The sequence below is a fragment of the Centruroides vittatus genome, unplaced genomic scaffold (genome assembly GCF_030686945.1).
Source record: "Centruroides vittatus isolate TY-2023 unplaced genomic scaffold, ASM3068694v2 contig_2104, whole genome shotgun sequence".
NCBI lineage: Eukaryota > Metazoa > Arthropoda > Arachnida > Scorpiones > Buthidae > Centruroides > Centruroides vittatus.
The window spans coordinates 1,091,384-1,104,897 of NW_027121305.1; the positions used below are offsets into that span (position 1 = coordinate 1,091,384).

Below are 13,514 nucleotides of genomic sequence, written 5' to 3' on the forward strand. Positions count from 1 at the left end.
GAAACATTTAAGTTTATTTTACATTATTTAGGAGGTTACATTGTTCGTCATCTGCTGCCATCACTTGGTTGTGATGAATGCAAAAATATATTAACAGCAAAACCTGAAGATGCTGCACCAGAGAAGACATTTACATTTATCAAATCTCGAGGAGGTTTGTTATATCCAAGCTATAAGCTTTGCCAATTGATGTACTGGGCAGAAAGCAAAGTATGTGAACAATTAACAAACCCAAACATGAATGTTTATTTTTCAATAATGGATATTATATTAAATTAGTGTTCTGTTAGATTGATGATAGGATGCCACAATGCTGGTCACAAGTCCTACTTGACCTCCAGATTTTTGCACTTTTTTGTTACCTGTCGATTGCATTTTTTCACGCGAACGATTAATCAATCATTTATTTCATCAATTGAAAGTAAAAAACAGAAAAATTTCTCACTTAAAGTAAATTTTAATAGCGCAAATAATAATAATTATTATTATAATTATAATTGTGTGTAATATAATTTGTATGTATAATAAATTTTTAACGTATAATAAATTGGCATAATAGCACAATTTAATAATTGTACTATTATTTCAGTTTTGTTCCTTGTCATTTATTTAACTGAATATCAATCTTTATTAAATAAACATTTCTCAGCGATGGAAGGTGTTTAATGTTTTATTAAGTGTCATTTATTTATCCATAAACCTGGTTTTGGGTTTAAATAAAAGCCTTTTCATTCTTATAATAAAATTCATAGAAAATTATGAAATCGAACTCGAAGGTTATATAACTTTCAATTAAAAAAAAATATTCGACCTCACTGCGATTCGATCTAGCGCTCTTGTAGTGATTGCAATGCCCCTGGTGGTAACATTTGTCTCTAGTTGATTTTAGCTACTAGCGAAGATAGGTAGTCGAAAGACCAGTTAATCTACCGACTCTGGTATTAGTCTGGCTGATCAGGAGTTTTTGTGTAAAGAGTTTCCAAATAATTTACTGTGTCTCCGTGTTCTATAGTTGGCCACGTGGTTAAATCGTTGGATGAAAAATCCGTTTGTTTCATTTCTTATGGATCGAATTCAATAAAAGAAGTTTTCTCTTTATATTTTATCAAATCATTACCTTTTAAATTGGCTGCAAAGCCAGTAAAATTCCTTTCTTCGACGTTAACGTAATAAAGTAATCAAGCAGGATAACGTGAAATCAGCAACCAATATGGCGATGATTGTTTTGTTGGGCGGAGCGATGACGTTATATCACGTGACTGCACCCCCTCTATTTCAGTGGGTTGACGTCATTCAGCTGACCAATCAGCGCGTTGTGCCATCGGGATCTCTAGTCGCAAGTAATAATAGACATATTAAAGTTAATTAAACGATCGGAACGCCGCCGTAAATTAAAATTATAAATATTATTTATAAGTTTTTTAAAAAATGTTACAGCTTTTAAGATATTTTACGTAATGTCATGCTAATTTTACAATAAAATGGCAAGATATTTTCAAGGATATCTTATGTAGTTTTCGATCTCTGCATAAATAATACAGTACGTATAAAACAGTCTTTCGTGATTACCATGTGTACCTAGACATTAATAGTGATTTGAAAGATCATGTTTTCCCGTAATAAACGTCGTTATCAGTTTTGAATAACTATAGGCTTTCTATCAGTTACTAGATAATATAATTGGGGAGCTGCCATTGTAATCACCTTTTGTGTTTTGTTCTAGAGAAAAATGTTCTCGGTAGGGCAGCGTTCTCATTGTCTAACAAAAGTTAACGTGATTTGTGTTAGCACGTATGCATTTTTAAGTGTTTTCGTGGAATTTTTTAATTCCTTCAGTTGTATTTTTTTGCATATTTTATTGTAATATCCAATCGTTGAATTCAGCTTTACAGCGTCGGTTTTAAAAAGAAAAACGCGTAACGAAATTTGTGTTTTACGAATAAAAAGCGCGTTAATAATAATGCTCTACCCTTTAGGCAAAAAAAAAAAAAAAAAAAAAAAAGGCAATTGCCTGGGGCTCTCACTAACAAAAGGGCACGAAACCAATCTTTCATAATCTCATTACTGTAGTAAGAATAGCGAAATTTAAATTTAGTGTTATATCATAGGATCCTAAATTGAAGATGTGTTGCAGGCTCGGCGCAAAACTTAACCGTTCGGAGGTAGCGTTTAAAAAACGAACGAGAATACCGGGAGATTCTCCCAAAAAATTCCCCCGAAGAAAAATGTCTGGAACAGTACATGGGCCTCCTAATTCAAATTTGCTTGGCTCCATGCAGTTATAACTCGCCAATGAGCGTGAATTCGGGATCGGTGGATTTTTTTGGATAGACATTCATTATGCCTGCACCCTTCTTAGTTCCCGGCCGCAAAAAGAACAAGAACGAAGAGGAGAGACATTTTAAAAAAACGCATGCTTTGAACTGCATTTATTTTTAATGTAATTTTCCCAAGTTCGTAACAAATGGGGTTTAGGGGTTTAAACATATCTCTTAAATTATTTATTTATATCGATCTATTTTTTTCACATTATTTATATATAATTATATATTAAATCAGATACGAGTAAAAAATTTTCATATAGAGCAGAACAGCGAATTTCAACCTTCTTATCTCCGCGACCCCCAAATATTAAATATAAATAAAATTAATATTTCGCGACCCCACTCAAAGGAATAATAACAGTAAGCCTTACTATCACTAATTGAATTTTGACTGTAATTATAAATGTAAATTTTTTAAAATATTATATAATCACATTGCACTAATTTTATACATTAAGAAAATACCGACAGTATAAAAAATGTAATATAACTATTATTTTATGTCGCTGCGTTTATGGCGACGGGTATGAACATGCATGTATGACGTGTACATACATGAGCAATTTACAAGTTCCGACTCGGTGTACGGATCGGCCGGATGGCCGAGCGGTCAAGGTGGCAGCCTACCGCTCTGGGGGACCCGGGATCGAATAATCCCCAGGAATTTTTCGGGAGGTGGTCCGTTCGGATACATGTTGGCCTCGTCCCTCACCACCCGGTAGCCCCATTGTGGGCCTGGCCGAATCCATAATGGGCCTACTAAAAGAGGGCCTCTTAGTGCCCACAGGGCGGAAAGAGTTAAAAAAACTCGGTGTACGTGCTCTTTGTAATTTGATCTCCTTCTATAATACGATTTTCCTGTGAAAGATAATTTAATTTCAAATATAACAAATAGAGTGGTTCGATGAGTTAATTATTTGTTCGCTAATATATATCACTCGAAATCGGTTTAAAAAGAATAGTTTCTTACTCGTACTTTTAATCTGAGAATAATCTTTATTTTAAGAATTTTACAAATAATATTAGTGATAGTAGAAACTCGTCTGCTCATTAAAAAGGGATTCAGTTAGCGGTTGAGATTTTCTTTTATCAAAAATGGCCTCGAAAGACGATAGCATATATCAGACATGGGCAAATGCGGCTCTTTTTGAGTTACATGCGGCTCTCGCTGAAAGTGTTAATTTCTGTTTTTTATTATTATTTTTACAATTTTATTTTTATAATTTCGTGAAAATATGTTTATTAAAAAAATTCAATATTTGTTTTATATTATATTTATATTATATAATAAAATCGCGCGCCTTACCATACTATCCGCCACGACAGTACAGAACTGCGGCTCCCGTGCATTTTGCAAAACCTACATTTCGGCTCCCACTGAACTCTTGCTTGCCCACCCCTGGCATATATAATGCATCTCTTGTTATAAAAATGTCTAAATGCAGTTGCAACTAAAAGTTTATTCTGTTGAACCAAGAGGCTGATTCAGAGCGTGTTTGGAAATTGTAACCGGAGTTACCGGTAACACCGGTTACAATTTCCAAACGCGCCCCAATCTCTAATTTCATCAGTATAATAAGTTCTATTAATAGACTATAATCAGAGCAAACTAGTATTAATTTTTAAAAAATAAATAAATGAATATTATTCAATGAAATAATGATTATCCGAAATATTCGGCTATTTTGATGTAGCAGTTTAATTTTGTTTCTTGATAAAATTTTGATTTCGTGTGTCTAAACTGTATCTAAATTCTTTCTGTTTCGTTTTGATTTAAACGCCGAAAATGGAAGATATAACCATTGCTAAAGTTAAAAACGGGAAGAAAGGATCGCCGTTGTAAGACGATTCTTCTCTTTGAGTGAATTCTCTTGCCCGTTCCTCTCCTTCGATCTTTCTTTTCTTGCTTTCCGGCTCGCAATTTTCTGCGTCGTCAGCACGTCTCTTTCTGTTATGTGAGACATCTGTCTCAATTCTCTTTTGTTATTACCACGTCTTCGTTTTCTTGGTAATCTGAACACCCGGGTCTTTCTGGTGTAACCAACGTTTTCGATTCGGGAATATTTTTCATTCTCGCTCCTGCACGAGTTTCTTCGTCCGGATTAAAGGAGTAATTTTGCATTTAAAACATTTTCAGATATTGGCAAGGATTTTAGAAGATACTTTTCTCTTTTGTATCTTTCCCACTCTGCTTTTGATCTTTCGATGTAAGGCTTTTTAGCTTGGAATTCCAGTTGTCGCCATCTTTTCCCTAATATCTTTGCAGCTTATGTCACTCGTTTTACTCCCGCTGCTCTAAGTCCCGGAAGATTTTCGACGTAATAAAAAAGGAAGGAGGACATCGGTCGCTTGGGATGGCTCCTTCCTCCACTTTCTCTTTGCATTGTCCGTGACATCCTTATTGACACACAGGAGCGAGTTCCGAGTTCGTCTTTGTTTATTGTCATTATATTTGCCTTTTAATTTTTATTGAAATTTATATTATTGTAAACAAAGAAATCGCTAACAATTACGTAAATGTTGTTACGTTTTAACTAAAATACGTCGTTTTTGTTTAGTTATGTGACGTTAATTCAGAAAAGTATTGTAAAATACTTTTGTTTTGTTTAATTTGTATGCACGTGGGCGATCGTGCTGTCGCATACAATTTCCCGTAGAAAGGCGTCGAGAAGGGATGCCCTTCTATGGGAAATTGTCCCATAAAGTTTGAATTATTTATATTAAACTATTACATTTACTGGTTTCAAAAATAGTTACTAACAAAAATTAAGACGTAATTAATTAATACCAAGAAATGGGACGTTTCTGCTTCAATCTGATATTCCTGGCAACCCTAAAACACGACCCCAAGAAAAGCGTCCTCTCGTGGGATAATGATAGTTTATTTTAAAGTTTTTATAACGATAATTGTATTAAATAATAATTTAAAAAACGAATCGATATTTTTAAATGTCAAAAAATTTAATATTTAATCCTAATAACTTTTAAATATATATATATTAAATGATAAATGAATCACGGATACGTCGTGATTCATTTATCATCGTCTAATACTTTTGGCAACGTTCCACTTACGTCATCGGTTACGTTTAATAAACCGAATTAACCCTAATAATAATCGTAACGAATTATTTAATAACTAAAACATTTTAATTTATTAATTAACATCGTTCGTTTAAAATAACAAAAATATATAAAAATCGATAACTTTTTAAAATATTAGTAACGACGATTCGTAACGTACATTCATTGGTGTACCGATGCGCAGTACGTACGTAATAACCAATCACCGACGCGGTTGGAAAGCGGCGATAGAAATCGATGAGTTTCCGTAACATGCCCTCCGCCTTTATTGTTTATCAGCTTGGCTCACAATGGGTTGCGGATTAGTGCCATGGGCGTCCGTTCTGTGCGAATTAATGAAACCCGACCCCTGTCAATCGAGTGCTTGCGAAATACAGAAGTGTTTACAAGGTAAAAAATAAATAAAAACCCTATTTTCGGGCTGCGATCGGAGAAAAATTCCATTTTTCGATTTGTTGGCTTCCATCGGAACCGGCCATGTCGTAATATTTCTGTAATGTTAAACCGGTTCTACTTTGATGATAATATACGCAAGTTTATTTATCATAATAATATTTCGTATGCTGAGAACACACGAAAGATAATTTAATAGATTTTTAAAAAGCAAAAAAAAAAGAAAGAAACGCTTTTATTGGTCGTTCTTTTTGAGATTAGGATGGGGAGGATGAGGATGAGGATGGAGCCACCCTGCCATATACATCACTACGGTGAACACGCGCACGCATACTCCCCCACACAAGTTTTATTTTACATTTAGTTGTGTATTTAAGGATTTAGAGTGGAGAGGATGTTGGGGTGGAGCCTTCCTCCCCACTTTGAAACATTAATTGAAATGCATTGTCATTGGACTTTGGTATGATCTCGAGTTTTAGACTTTCATCTGGATTAGAAGTGGATGAAATTTGAAGACAAAGCAAGTTAAATAATAAAAAGTTGCTCTTTTGTCTATTAGCGGAAAGCATGTAAAATATTCGTGGGAACGTGTAAATGTGTACCGAAAGAAGAATAAGGATTGTTTAATGCATTTCTTGGGGGCTGCAATCTTATGGAAGAGAAGTGAAAAAAATGTGTTAATCCTATGGTATTTTTGCACGCTTTGTTAGTAGAAATTGCAAAATATCAAATATTCTATCCCAACAGAAAGATCTCTCTTCTGTGCTTTCCGGTAGTTGCACCAAAAATGTGTGCAAGAATAATCTGTACCGAAAAATCTCTTTCTTCTAAACTGGATGTAATTTAACCTTCGAGCCGTAGTGTAAATCCCTTTATCGGCCGATCGAGATAAGAATTAAATGATAAAAAGATACCATTCGATCGTTTGATCGATAATGGAATTTTATTTGCATAATTCTTTTATTTTCTATGGAGAAATTAATTTCGAATAAAGAAATTAAAATATTTTTAGTGCGGTCTAAAAATATTTTTTGATTGGTAAGCTGGAAAAACAATTTAAAATAAAAACTGGGTCGGGTTTCTAGTACGGTTTGATATTAACTTATATATATATATATATTATATATAGAATTAGTTTGAGGAAATTTAAATTTAAATACATCAGAGATAATTATGGGAATTTTTATGTAATATTACCACTACACTTTTACATCATTGATGAGGATACAGTTGCATTTTAAAAATTGTCTTTCTTTTAATATGAATAGGTTATGCTTTTACGAAGGAGGAACGTGCCATCTTCTTTGATAAGTAGACTTGTTACGTAAACGACAACTCGAAAAACCCGATTTTTGGTTAAAGCTGGAATATCCGTCGAATTAACTTAGCCTAATAGTCCTTCGATAATAATTAAATATGAATTACTTCTTATTTAATTATTAACTTAGCCTAATCATCCTCTGATAATTTGGCAGGTTGTCTGGTGTAGATTTAGTAATAATAATTGGATTTGGAGGTCGTCGGTTAAAGCGTGCTTCCTAAACGCCGCAAAATCCGACCGCTGGCCTTCTCTGGAGAATCGATTTTGTGTTTTGGGACGTTTGCATTCTTTAAAGACCGGCACGAGAGACTCAAAAGTGTGCAGTGTGCAGTTGTTAAAAGGAATAAACCGACGAAACTTATCTAGTCACATCTCTGGTGTACTCGATTCAAAATTGTACTTACAGTCGGTTATTTTTATAACTCGAGAATGATACTACAGTCTGGATATGAAATTAATGTGACAAATATTATCTTTAAATGTGAATTTATTGCACGGGTGGTACTCTTATGTTTTTTTCGAGGTGCTACCCGAATAATATGAAAATTAATTAATTAAGCAGAAGTATTTGTCCAATATAATAATCTTTTAACCGATTATGAGCTGGATAACTACCAAATATCATTGGCCCTAGTCCATCTTTGCATGACTTAGGTTATATAATCTGTTACGTTTGAGTCAAAAATAAAATAATTACGAAAGTAGAATTCAATCAATATATTACAAGTCACTTATAAATTTAAACTGTATCAATGAATTATCATTTAAAAGTTTGTCGTTTATTTCTTTCTCTTTATTAGAGCCAATGTTACACACATCTGGCAGTTAGATTGTTAAATATGTTAATGTTACAAAGGTAGCGTTACGGCACTCTCTGAATAAGCATAGGATATTTTGCTGTATTAACTGTACGGACCGTGCTATCGTATGTATTTACTATTGAGTCTGTGTGGTCGCTTTTGGCCGAATCAAACTGTTCTGAGGAACGTATTAAGTTGAAGTGCTTTAGTGTGTAACTAATGATTAACGTAGCCAAAAACTAGATTGATAATTCGGCAGATTGTTTGGTGCTAATGCATTTGTTTTAGTTTCATCATAATTATGGAAATAATATTTTTTTTGGTGCTGTGAAGTGGAATTTAAATATAATACTTTTATAATTTTAGAAAATTATTTTTGGTTAAAGTATGAGTTGTATGCCTTTATTGTGAAATTTTTGGCACTTTTATAACATTACTAAACACCTTTTTAAAAATTTCAGCTAACAATTATCAAGAAGAAGCCTGCCGGAATGTATTCAGGCAGATGGAGCGATGTTGTAACAAGTGGAAGGACCAATCTGCGACGTGTTCGGGTTTCAAGTACAGAAAAGTAACCGGGGATCCCGCTCCAGTTGGGCACGTGAAGCACGCGGTGGCGACATAGTCTACAGAACGGCATCCGGTACTAAGTACACGATGTATGTATATTTACCCGCGCAAGTTTATTTAGTTAGTAAAATCGTAAAAATTCGATAATTTAATATTGCGTGATTGTTTTCTATTAGCTACGAGAAAGAAACAGAAAGAAAATGTGCGAAAATTGTTTTTTACATTTATATATTGTATAAAATTTATTTATAATTGTTATTGGACTTTTAAAATTTGTTTTGAAAGCTTTTTGACTATTTATTAAAATAGAGTTTTCCATAACTAGGCATTTTACGTCATATTTCGCTATATTAAAATACGGTGTGTGTCGATCTCTGCAGAAAATAATATTTGTAAATTCCGTTGTAAAATTTTGGACAAACATTTTTCAAACATACTCCTGAAGATTTTACCGAAGCTTTATTGTAGTATATAAATATATTTACTAATTGTATCGAAATAACAAAATAATAATAATGCAACAATATACTTGGTGTAAACAGCTAAGAGAGTCGTTTTAACAAAACTACAATGTACATAACTTTTGTATACTTCTAGAAAGAAAAAATTTCTTATCAGCGTAGAAGACATAACTGACTATAATTTATCAGCAAAAAATATATATATATTGTTTTTTCCTTTGTTTAAATATGCACATAGTTTAGAAAAATATTTCTCTCGTAAAAAAAGGGCTCTTTCGTTTCTCAAATCGTCGACACGAAATTTTGTGTTTGACACATTTATACATTTTATGGCAAAGCGATTCTTGCAGTCTTCAACGACACGAAATACATCTCGCTTAATCTAACGATTATAAGGCATAAATATTCTTATAATAAATACCGTAACTTAGTGAAGCTGGAATAATCCAGCAAAGTCAAATTTATCAAATTTTCTTCTTAAACTCTCCAGAATTGATTTTGAGCGTGCTCCATTTCATCTCTATGCGAACTTATTAAAGTGTCCTGAAATAGAAAAAAAAAATACGTATTGTTAGAAAACGTAACCTGTAGAGATTTTTTAAAAAATTTCTTTTTAGGTGATAAAATAAACAATCGAAAATTCGGTCAATCATTTTTCCATGCACTTGCATCAAACAGGAAATTAAAAATAAAATTGTGTCAGAGCTAGTTTAAAATAATTATAATTGCAAAATAAAACTTGTCATGCAAATTAGTTTACAGGACAAAAAAATAAAATAAAATGTATAGGTAATGCCTGTTACTCCTATATGTTACACACACGTTAACTTATTATGAGTAACGCATTGTTTAAAACGGAGGAAAGTCGAAACTTTCCTCCCATTATTAGGTAATTTAATTTGCAGTTATTCAGCTGTAAACTTAATCAAACGTAACCAACCGGCAATAAGTAAAAAATTCGAACATGCACGATTAATGCCATTCAAAATATTCTCCTCTCTCCTAATAAATTTTATGTAGCTAGTTATCTAGTAATCAAAACTGCCAAAATTTACCTGCATAGTTTATTTTACGATCAGAAATTTAATAGTTTGGAAGAGATTTCGACGGTCGCCGGTGTGACCGATAGAAAAAAAACGGAAGTCCAACAATTCCGATCACATGCACCTCTTCACGACCGTCACGTTGAAAATTTGATGTACTGTCGGTTTGAATCTCGAAAATGCGTTTATAAACCTCTTCCATTTGCAGCAAAATATCTGAAATGCACAACGGCTTCTGTAACGACTTACCGATTTTTCACACAACAAAATTAGGCCAGCCGTGCACGAACTTATTCTAATAATTCAGTATTTTCAAAGTTAGTGTACAATGATAAAATTTTCAAAGCCGTCAACAATTTTATACGACCGAGTTTGTTAAGTTTTTAAATAATTCTTCCTAAATATCATATAATGTACTGCTAATGTAATTATTAGTCATAGCAAGTATGCAAAATAATTGCTGTATTATTGACAATTTTGCACTACATTGCATATGTATAATATTTTGCATAGAATTATACAATTTAATAAATGTTTCAGAGTAATTCTGTGTTGATTTTTTAAAAATATTCCAAGTCAATTAGAGTATACGTACATTTAAAACTGCATAATAAACATGGATTTATCTGACTGGTTGATTTATTTCATTTCTGGAGTTAGAATTAGCAGTATTTACTTGATATGGCAATAGAGAATCTGACTTAACACTCAAATAAATGATAGCTTTTCTCGGACTAACTTTTTTTTAAAATTTCCAACTATCAACAAACTACTTGTGTTGCCAATCCTGCTCCATTGTCATCTGATGGTGTAATTTTACTTTTTTTTAATGTGAAACTCAAGCTTCTTAATAAGTGTGACATTTATCCTCATAAGAGCTAACTTAATTTAAAATTATAAAATACACAATGTTAATTCCTTATTCTAAAGATTGAACTAACACATAGATTGAGACAGTAAACTGTGTTTGTTAATCTTATAAAATGTTTCTTGAATATGCAAATTCTAAAAAATTGATACAAATTTTTTTAAATTCATAATTACTACTTGATTTTAAAATATCAGATTAAAAAATTAAATAAATTTCTATATTATTATTTAGAGCAATAAAAGAGTAAAAGTTTATATATGAAGCGTGCAATGCCATAAGGTTGTAAATGCCAAAAAACAAATTTTTCAGGAGAGAGAAAAAACACTTTTTCTAATGAACAAACTTTAATCAAATGCTAGAAAAATTATTTTAACAATTTATAGTTTGGAATAAAACATTGGGTTTAATTTCAAACACCTACGAATAATAGTAAGGAAACAAAAAAAGTTTAAAAACAGGGTTAGAGCCATAACGTTGTAAATGCCAAAAATTCGTGCATATTGTCAAGTCATAAAATTAATGTTTCTACAGCTGAAAAACAGTTTTGAATACCAAAAACTTACATTTAAATTATTAAACACAATTTACAAATTCAATATCAATTTTAACATTAAAAACTGACAATAATCTATTAATGACTTGAACTGGGCTGTAATCTTTATCAATAAGGTATTAATTTAGTGTAATAAAAGTTAAAACGTATTTAAAAACTTCAAATTTGAAAGATTAATGGAAGTCCAAATATCATTTTGAAATATCAAATAATAAAGTGACAGGTTAACTATTAATAAACTGGCATTTAGTTATCCGGTTCTGCTAGCATCTCCTTGAAATAGGTTTGTGCTATTGGATTTAAAAATGGTATCATTTTACCAATGTCAGGTTTCTTCTTTTGAGGAATCCCAAAATGGGAGCGAGCAAGAGGAAGTGGAAGATTTTTGAAATCATCAATGCTAACTCCATCTTTCAGCACATTAAGCCCAGTGCACCATCTTGCTGCTTTACCTCCATCTTTAGCAATCATAACTTTACCAAAGTTATTTGATGAGAGTCTAATTTGGGATGCTGTTGAGATTCCCAGGTCTTTTGTATTCAAAAATGCGTGGGCAATCGATTTAAAGTCATGAAATTTCTCAAATACGATGCAGGTAAAAGGGTTTTTGGTCCCTGCACTTTTAATGATGTCCACAAGATCCTTTAGTGTGTAGGCTTTGCATTTTTTCCTCCGTTTTTCAATTAGAGCAAAGTCTCGATCACAGCTGAGAAATGTGTGACCCTTTACAGGGTATTTATGTGTTATTTCTGAAAATACATTATTGGCCAATAACACCAGATACATGGCTATCACGTATTGATTTTTGTTTTGACCAACACAATTGTCTGTCCACAAAGTCAGCTTCTTTCGGTCACCAATAGCAGCCTCAGTAGTAATATAATGGTATATACAGGATGATATTTCCAAAGACCCTCTTCCTCCAAAATTCTCACTCCACAAACACATGCATCCTTTCTCTTTAATTGAATCGTGAATTCCAAGGTTGTAGCATGCCAATTGTTTGAGCATAATACATTTCAGTGTGTGTTAATTGTGGTATATACATTTGCTGCTGCAAGTCAAAAGATATAACATACGAATCTGAGGTTTTAGCATTTTTTGTGTCATCAGACATGTCTTTTGTGGTTACTTCAGCTCTGTAATGATGTAATTCCAGTTCTGTTTTTGCTGATGCATCACCAGCTTTTATTCGTACATCAAGGCGGTCACAAGTTGAGCAAGTGTCCATGCGAGGTCTTTGAAAAGACAGATTGAATTTGGTCAGGAAAATTTCATTGTACCATTGTCGAGTAACTGGGGCTTTGCTCCCAGCATACTGTTGACAATATTTCTCAAGGAAGGCTCTATACATTCTGCTAACATTGAGATCAGGTGATAAGTACATTTTATCTGTACTTTTGGCTCGAGCATAATGACTTTCTTCACTTGGAAAACTCTTAATGTGCTCAATTATTTTTTCCGTCCACAACTGCTTTTCAGTACATTTTCGCTGGCCTCCTCTTTGATCAGTAGCATCCATTTTTCCTTCCAAAATCTTTTCTCTAATCAACTGAATTCTTCTTGCAGTAACCCCGAATGTATTACACAAAGTCTTAAGACAAACTCTTATTTCACTTCCACCGGGAAGAAGCAAATGATAACTGAAAGAGTGTTGCCTTCTACTTCCAGAAGGATGGTGGTACTTCCCATATCGTCTCCTTTTTATCATCTGGGGATGAACAAGTCTTTGAAGATAACTCTGTTGCTTATTGTAGTCAGCCAGTTCATAAAATTGTTGGAAGAGTTCCTGACGGTAAGCCAACGTTACGTTTTTGCAAGCGAAGGAACACTTGCATGTCACCTGTAACGTAAACAAAAAGTTTGACAAACTTGTTGGAAACAGTCATATACAAGTTGTTCACCCATGCATAGACACAATAACTATCCATATCTTGCAAATCTCAAATCTACGTCTATATTTTTGAAGTATTAAGTCTTTTACTTACCCCTGTTGGTGGATCCTTTCTCGGATTAACTTTCTGTGATATGGGAGAAATGTACTCTAAGCCACTATTTTTTTGTTTCTTTCGAATGTTCTTCTTCCATTTTTCT

The 13,514-nt window shown here is 32.9% G+C and overlaps 2 protein-coding genes and 1 long non-coding RNA gene across 4 annotated transcripts in view; 1 reads left to right on the forward strand and 2 right to left on the reverse strand.

Moving 5' to 3' along the window:
- The window catches only part of LOC136970678 (NPC intracellular cholesterol transporter 1-like), a 152,753-nt gene that overhangs the window by 81,538 nt on the left and 57,701 nt on the right, over nucleotides 1–13,514 (reverse strand). The gene's annotated exons all lie outside the window — the stretch shown is intronic.
- Nucleotides 5,577–8,644, forward strand: LOC136970672 (uncharacterized). The gene is made up of 2 exons (XR_010880017.1): nucleotides 5,577–5,798; nucleotides 8,384–8,644. It is a non-coding gene; the product is annotated as an uncharacterized lncRNA (long non-coding RNA).
- LOC136970671 (angiomotin-like protein 1) overlaps nucleotides 8,935–13,514 on the reverse strand; it is a 39,236-nt gene continuing 34,656 nt past the window's right edge. The window contains exons 15-16 of one of the 2 annotated variants that reach the window (XR_010880016.1): nucleotides 10,009–10,212; nucleotides 8,935–9,496 (exon numbers count right to left, since the gene is read on the reverse strand). Coding sequence is in view for 1 of the 2 variants with exons in the window: in XM_067265132.1 (XP_067121233.1) it covers nucleotides 9,431–9,496 (66 nt within the window). In the remaining variant the exon portion in view is untranslated. The remainder of the gene's footprint in view (nucleotides 9,497–10,008; nucleotides 10,213–13,514) is intronic. The other variant, XM_067265132.1, reaches the window with a different exon arrangement.